This window comes from Rhagoletis zephyria, unplaced genomic scaffold, assembly GCF_001687245.7.
Source record: "Rhagoletis zephyria isolate East Lansing unplaced genomic scaffold, Rhagoletis_zephyria_1.1 Rzeph_scaffold_00349, whole genome shotgun sequence".
Taxonomy (NCBI): domain Eukaryota; kingdom Metazoa; phylum Arthropoda; class Insecta; order Diptera; family Tephritidae; genus Rhagoletis; species Rhagoletis zephyria.
The window spans coordinates 47,800-56,284 of record NW_016157433.1 but is presented as its reverse complement, the minus strand read 5'-3'; the positions used below and the strand labels follow the sequence as shown (position 1 = coordinate 56,284).

At 35.3% G+C, this 8,485-nt stretch overlaps 2 protein-coding genes across 4 annotated transcripts in view; one reads left to right on the top strand and one right to left on the bottom strand.

The window, feature by feature from the left end:
- LOC108359150 (uncharacterized) overlaps window positions 1–2,914 on the top strand; it is a 9,297-nt gene extending 6,383 nt beyond the window's left edge. The window contains exon 2 of the mRNA XM_017610852.1: window positions 2,005–2,914. Coding sequence (XP_017466341.1) covers window positions 2,005–2,434 — 430 coding nt within the window. The 3' untranslated portion in view covers window positions 2,435–2,914. The remainder of the gene's footprint in view (window positions 1–2,004) is intronic.
- Window positions 1–8,485, bottom strand: part of Cand1 (Cullin-associated and neddylation-dissociated 1) — a 252,443-nt gene that overhangs the window by 237,943 nt on the left and 6,015 nt on the right. The gene's annotated exons all lie outside the window — the stretch shown is intronic.

Below are 8,485 nucleotides of genomic sequence, written 5' to 3'. Positions count from 1 at the left end.
TTTTTTTTTAGTAAATTACCTTTTTTGAAGAAAATTGCATAATTAATGCTACAGAAATTTATTTTATTTAGAAAGTACAAGTTATTACGCTATATAGAAAGGTTTGTTATAGTGCAAAATTTAACGAAAGTAGTGGTAAAAATCGAAGTTGTATATATATATATATTTTTTTTAATAGCGTTTACCAAAAAATTTGTTTTAAAAATGGTTATAGTCAACATGTCGTAAAAAAAACCATTAGAATTATATTTGAATTGGCATCAATACTTTTCTAATCGGTCAAGTAGTTTCCGAGATATTACACATTAAAATTAGGAAAGGTGAAGTTTAACCTGTTATATTTTCTTGGGTTTTTTGCTTGCCGCAGATAATTTGCGTGTGGGTGAAATCAGCGTGAGGAGTTCTATCGATCTGCATTTTTGTTTGTTTTTGTAGCTAAACGGTCCATATTGTAGCTAGAATCAGCTGTTCGCATGGCAAACAAAATCAAAATTGCCAGCATGTTGGCAAATACATTTTGGTTGTCAAATGCTGCCACATCAGCGGCGAGGGCCGTTTTCATTTGGATGTCATTTTATATGACCGAGCGTGGTGACTTATGACAACAAACGCAAATGACACCAGATGACAACCTGTTTTCATTATTTTGACAACATTTGACGTTAAATATGACCTAATGAAAACCAAGCTTTAAAAACACTTCTTTTATTGACGCGTACGTTATCGCCTTGTTTTGACCGGATATTTTCCACACCAAAGTTTCGAGGCTGCTTATATTTTTCTCAAACATAGTACCCTTGGGTTGCAACATAATCGTAATCTTGTTTTTCAGTAACTTCTATTTTTGAGAGATTTATGTTACTCCATAAGCGTACGAATGTCGCGTACGGCTGCATGGAAACACCCATATGTCATTTTGTTTGCCGTTATCGCCTTGATTCAGAAATAGTGCTGTACTGGTTGAAAAAGCACCCGGCCACTCTGTCTACTTTTGTCGCAAATAGGGTAGCTGAAATCCAGGAAAACGCAGTCAATGTTGTTTGGAGACATGTACCGACTAAAGAGAATCCTGCAGACTTAGCCTCACACGGATCTGATATTGACCAATTACTGCAACCTTTGTGAGTTGAAGGCCCAAGTTTCCTGGTAAAAGAATCGAGAAATTGGCCTCAAAACAAAAAATTTGAGCTCGACGAATCCAACACAAAATTAGAGCTAAAAAAGGCGAAAACCATACTAAACCTTGCAGTACAAGAGAAAATAATTTTAAAAATAATTGACTCTTAACAAAATTGTACGAATTGTAACACATATTTACAGATTTATAAAGCCGTTCATAAATACAAGGGGTACAGATATAACCGCCAAAGAATATAATTGGGCGTTCTTAAAAACAGTGGAAACCGTTCAGAAATCTGAATTTGCGGACATACTCGAGCAAATGAGGAAAGGCAACTATCCACCGGCAAATATTCAACGATTAAACCCCTTCATACAAGAGCACACGGAACAGGCCCGAAATTTATCTCTGCTGCGTGTTGGAGGCCGTTTAAAACACTCAGACTTTCCAGAAGTCGTAAAATTTCCGTTATTATTGCCAAAATCCTCTAAATTCGTACGTAAATATGTTGAGCACTTGCACCAGTCCAACTGCCATGCAGGACCAAAGATTCTAGTTGGCTTAATGCGACAAAAGGTATGGGTCACAAATGCCAGAGATATTGCCCGAAAAATAGTTCGCCAGTGTATTCGTTGTTTTAAATTCGGCCCAAAACTAATGAGCCAAATAATGGGTGACTTGCGACCAGATAGATTGAGATCAGTTAGACCCTTTCTTATTTTCGGAGTTGATTTTTGTGGGCCTATATACACCACCCTTAAAATAAGAGGCCGACCGCCTTACAAATCTTACGTTGCCATTTTTATTTGTTTCAATTCAAAGGCTGTACATGTAGAGCCTGTCTCTGATTTATCAACTAATGCTTTTTTATCTGTTCTCAAAAGGTTCGTCGGACGTCGCGGAGTTCCTCAGAAACTATACTGCGACAACGCAACGAATTTCGTGGGCGCCAACGCACGGCTTCGAGATCTCGCCAAGCAACTCCAGGACGACGACAAGCGGAGCGAAATTGGCGCGTTCGCAGCCGAGCTAGGAATGGAATTCGCCTTCATACCCCCACGCGCACCTCACTTCGGCGGGCTATGGGGGGCAGCCGTCAAGAGCGCCAAACATCTTCTTATGCGCGTCGTCGGCGACAATACCCTTACCTTCGAGGAGTTGGCCACCGTCTTGGTCGACGTGGAGGCAATAATGAATTCCCGCCCACTCGTAGGAGCAACAGACGACCCCAACGACGCCGAAGCAAAAACCCCAGCACATCTCTTAATAGGGGATTCTCTCATGGCCGCACAGTGTAAGATTTTACCAATCTAGCTGCTTTTAATTCTGTAATTCGAAAACTATTGAAGATAGATTAATAAAATTTTGCACAAGGTACGTTATAAGATAGGCGAAGCTTTTTACAAAAAATTGGTCATTTAGAGTTACTGCCACGTCACCCTATTATATAACTGCAATTTATAAAAATGCAAAAACTGAAATATTTAACTAACTACAAAGGCTAAAATGCCTAAAATAAATATTTAGAATTTCCCTATAACAATGAATTATAAACTGGCAAAAATGGACTCAAAAATAAATATCGATAAAAAATCAAGTTGGGTCAACGAAATTCCGTTATAAGTTCAATATTTCTTGCTCTATTTACAAAAGTGGGATACTATTGGAAAGGTTGTGAATTAGGCTTTCTCTATTCAAAGCGGAAATACAAGAATTTGTCTAGGCCGAGATTAAATTCAAATAAATTACTCGAAGAAAATTAAATTCCTAGTAGGCCTGAAAAATGAAAATTTCATCAAAACCTGCACTTTCCAGCAGCTAAAATTGTGTTGTTTAAAGTCAAAGAGGAGTGGTAAATAAACTGAGATACAAACTTTATCGAATAGTGGCGGATAACGAGTTTGCGGGTCTAATGAAATTAATAAATTGCTAAAAATAAATCTAAATTAACATCGTTTTACTTTAACATGTAATACTCAGTCCTAGTTTACTAAAATCCCGAAAATGTATATTCATTAAAAAGAACATACCTAAAAAATAAGACGAAAATGGTATTTTAGCGATTGTTGCATAAATCACAAAACACCGACAAATTAAACATTGCGATTCAGTTCCAAATATACAATTTTAAATAATACTGCGCTCGGTAATCTTCCAAATCGAATCCCGTCCCGCCCCACACTTTGGTTTAAATTTTGTAATTGTTATTGTTTCGTCTTTAGCAGACATTTCTAAAAACATTTTTGACGTTGTTTTGAAATTTGGCGACATAAAATAATGTAATTAATATTTTCTAGAATATGGAAATAATACACTGTGGGCCGTGCCCGAGCCCCACGTTTCAACCGAGAAGCTATGCTATTTAGATCGTTGGCAGCGGCTCTCGTCCCTGAAGGCTCGATTTTGGTCCGCCTTCCAGCGGGACCATATTCTCAATCTCCAGGCGAGAACCAAATGGGACAGACCGCAACCCAACCTCGTAGTTGGCACCCTCGTGCTGGTGCACGAAGACAATTTGCCGCCCCAAAAATGGCTATTGGGAAGGGTAGTAAAAACCGTAATTGGCGCAGACGGTAAAGTGCGTGTTGCAGACGTTAAAACATCGTCCGGGGTCTGTCGACGCGCCATACAAAAATTGGCAATGCTTCCAACAAGTATAGATTGAAGATCGCAGGTCCTTCAATGGGACCGGAATGTTGGAGCACGCCTAGTTCATCATCGTAACCTTCATTTATTTTCATTTTTATATATACATATAATATGTTCATTTTACATGAAATTCATAGCATTATCGATTTGCATATCGAACTCATATTTGTTTGCACATGAATTGTATTTACATATGTATGTAATACTTCATATTTCTTGATATAATCGTACATTAATATTTGAATTGTTAAACCTAATACTCAATGTAATCTTTGGATGTAGTGTTTAAGTAGTATTTGCTTCTATATGTACATATGTACAACATTAAATGAATTGTATTATTTAAATACTACATACAGGGCTTTTCAGGATGTTGTGCTAATGATCTTGGATTTGCATTTATATTTTCTGTTACAAATGAATTGAATTATGCAAATTCATGATCACAAGCAGCGTTGCCGTTTTGGTCCAATTGGACCAAAATTGGTAGGCTCATTATCCTTTGGTAGTTTGGTTGGTAGGATGAAGCTTTTGGTAGGCAAAAGTGAAATTGCAACCAAATTGAGCAATAAAATTTGTTTGCTTAAGATTGCATACTGCCAGTGCTATCTACTATTTATAGTAACTCTAAAAATATCTATGAATGGTAACCCTGTATTCATAGCAAGCAAAGGAAATAATGACAAGAGAAAGAGTGAAAGAAAGATGTTAAATGTCAAAAACTTGGCATTTGCGCGCCTTTCTTCAATTGAATTTAACAAACAAGCGAAAAGATTAGTGATGGACAAGTAAGTTAATTTTGCTTTAAATTAGTTACTTTTTAATCGTTGTTTATTTGCAGGTATATCTATAAAGCCTCTAAACCGTCCGAAGTAAGTGTGGACAATAATAACGACGACTTGTTCAGGTAAAAAATTGCGACTAAGTAGGCATGTACATATGTGTCAATTAACAAATACTGAAAATTCTCGTAGTGATGAAAACTCGCCTGCGCCCAAAAACCAAATTCAGAAATAAACTAAACATCATTACAATAAATAGTATTATGCACTGTAAATAACTAGTACAGAAGGCTGAGGCACATTACATGTGGTCAGCAAAAAGAGATCTCAAAGATGTATGATTTTTTTACAAACGTTTTGAATACAATTAGGGGATATAAAAAATTTTTGTTGTTGTTTTGTCGAAGAAAAAAAAACGTTTGAAATTAATTGAATTGATCTCAAAGATATATATACTCGGTACGTTTTTTTTTACAAACGTTTTGTGTACAATATTTTTGATACTTAGGTTGTTCACACTTGCTTGGTTATCAGGTTATCTGGTTAAAAATTATTATTCTGTAGTGTATTTTATTGTTGTAAACTGAATAAAAAATATAACCACATAACCAGATAACCTGATAACCAAGCACGTGTGAACAACCTAACTTTTATTTAAACGCATAAAATGTCTGAATTTGTTGTTTTATACATCAAAATGTTTGATATGAATTGAATTAATATCAAAACTATATACAATGCTTATAACTGTTTTTTATACGATACGTTAATTAATTTATTTAAACGCCCGAATTTATTTTGTGTAAACTTCAAGTATTCATGTAGCACAGTAAACCACATTATTTGGTATTTTAATTTATACCTACTGTTAATCAGCAAAACCTGTAAATTTAATAAAATCTCGTTTTATTGGTACAAATTTTTTGGTAGTTTGCAAACTTATTTGGTAGGCTTTTTGGTACCTTAAAATATTCTCAAGTGGCAACGCTGATCACATGCACAACATCCTGAACAGCCCTTATGCATAGTTGCACAAACTTGTGCACTCTAGAATTCCTCAACTTTAAAACAGAGTATTTTTGTAAATAGTGCAGCCCTGCGTGGCCGCTGATTATACACTCACACTAGTATGCATATATTATAGTACATAAGAACCATTTGAGGCTATGTACTTCTCTGGAATGAATAAACTGAATTATTGTAAAAAGATACTCGGACCGGTCAACACTACTTTTAATTTGCTCGCTCGTTTCTTCTAAAGTTCCGCCGTCGGTGGTGATTTTAATTAAATATTTGTAGTTACGCGGTTAAATAAGTTTGCTTAGTTGTTGGTAGCATACGACTGCCCTACAGTTCATAAATTTAAATTTGTTCAATAAAGTTTTTTCGAAGCGCAAACTAGCGCTGCGTCAGGTAGCAACCCTCCTCAAAAGTATTTCCAGCAGTTATCTTTCTTAAACCTATTTAATTTTGTACCCGCATTGCAACTTTTCTTTTATTTATCAATTTAAATTAGTTAAAATTTTCAAATGGGTGGCAACCCTCGTCAAAGATATGTCCAGTAGTTATCTTTCTTAAACCTCTTTAGTTTGATACCCATATTGAAATAATTTGTTTATTTTATCAATACAATTGGGTTTTAAAAATTTTCAAATAGGTGGCAACCCTCCATTTTTTGCGATATCATTGGTTCTGGTATTATACCGAACAATACAACAAAAATTATTCAAATCGGTTCACCCGTTCTCGAGTTTTGACGACCGTGACATACGAACACAACTTTTATATATATATATATATATATAAGATGATCATGCTTAAAACAAAATAATATAAACCGTGTTTTAAAACTTTATACAAAACAAAGTTAAATTTAACGATTTTTCATCAAAATGTTTGACCTTTTAATCAGATTAAAAAATAATAATAAACTAAAGTGGTAAACAATCGCACTTTGAAATGGGGGTGCTATTGATATGAACGATACTGTACATACAGTGACGAGCAAAACTGTAATTTGGTGTAACACTTTTTATTTCAGCCGCCGCTATCTTTCCAAGTTCTAACGATATTCATACTTTTGTTGTATATTCTTATTGGTACACCTGTACTTCCTCTCTCATAACGATTTGAAGTCAATCCAACAACAATAATAAAACCAGCAGACAAAAATGCAAATTAAGGCAAATGTTACGGTTTTGCACTTATATATTTTTAATAACTTTATGACAACTTTCACGAAAAAATAGAATTATTAACACAATTTTCAGTACCCTTTTGCTTCTTTTAGTTGCTGGATGCGATTTCGCATACCTTATTTGTATCTCTGTAAAAATTCTGGAGGTATATCCTCCCATATATCCTTAGTTTGCTTTCACAGCTCATATACTCCATTGGACGGACTTGGATACTTAGTAAGCTGTGCTTTTAGTTGATTTCGCAAATTCTCGAAAAGATTCATGTCCGCGGATTGTGGAGGTCATTTCAAATTAGCAAATTTTTGCTTTTGTATCCAGTCTTTGCCAACATGTGCAGTGTGTTTTGGGCGATTTTTCAGCAGAAACTTTTTTTTTCGGCTACATCTTGCAAATTTTGTTGAAATATGAACAGATAGTGTTCCTTACGCATATTTCATACTAACGGACCAACAAAATTTTTTAAATACAACCTCAAACTATTATTGACCGACCACTGTGATTCACAGTTTGCCTTACATCAGACATGGGCACTTTTTTGCCCGCGCAGTAGCGAACGTGCGAGCGCGGGCTGGAGAAAGGGAAAAACAGTTTACGGGAGGAAGGGTATGAAAAGTTGCGAAAAAATTATTTATATCCCACCGACATAATGTTCATCGCAGTACGGCTGCGGTAATACTGACTTTGTGTACCAAACAAAGAGCATACATTTTCCTCATATACACAATAAGCCATCGTTCGGACTTCGCTCCGATAGGAGTAGATTTGTTCCGTTTTATCGAAAAAATGTGAAACCTAGTCCTCTACTTCGCTCAACTGAAAATCTGCTCCGTTTTGTTGCATAAAGAAATTTACTCTTCAAATAGAAAGGAGGTGGGGTTTTGAATAGCAAACTAAAAGTTATATTTTACCTTTTTATCGACACGATTGTTACATTGGTGAGCTACAGCAACTTTGCAAATACGCTTGAATTCGTGAATAGGCCCTCACAATCGCCCGATTTGAACCCGATCGAAAAATATTGCTCTGTCTAAAGTTCTGTAATTGCGTCGTTGCCCACCGATGTAACAATTGTCCCGGTAAAGAAAGAATGAAATAACTTTTTATTAATTTTAACCAAGGAATTTTAACTTTAATGATAATTGCTCGCTGGATTAAGGCGCCTTTACACGGGTCGATTTTCTACACTGAAAATAATGGACAGACTAGAATTAAGGAAAGCGCGCCCTTGTTTTAAAAAACTCAAAATATACTTAAATATAGTAAAATTTACTCAAAGTAAGTAAAATTCCTTTAATTTGAGTAAGTCGTACCCTTCAATTTTAGGACAATCGTACTTAAAATAAGAAAATCGATGGCTTATTTTAAGTTCATGGCATTTTCCTATATTTTAGTAAAATTGTACTGAAAACAAGTCATTTTTAGACTTTATAAGTGAAATAAGTTCAATTTTACTTGGTTTAAGGACAATATTTACTTAAACTCTCAACTAGTAAAAATTTATTCAATTTAAGGATGACTCAACCTTATGCGAACCGACTATTTACTTAACTCAAGCTTTGATATAAGGTCATGCTTCCTTATTTTAAGTTCAAGCATACATGGATAGATTCTCTTTACTCTAAGTTTTTACATTTGTCAAGTACAGTGGTGCCAGATCGTGGGAAATTACCCTTTTTGAGGGATATTTCACTACAAAATTTTGTAAAAGGGACAGCGCGGCGTCAACTCTGAGCAAT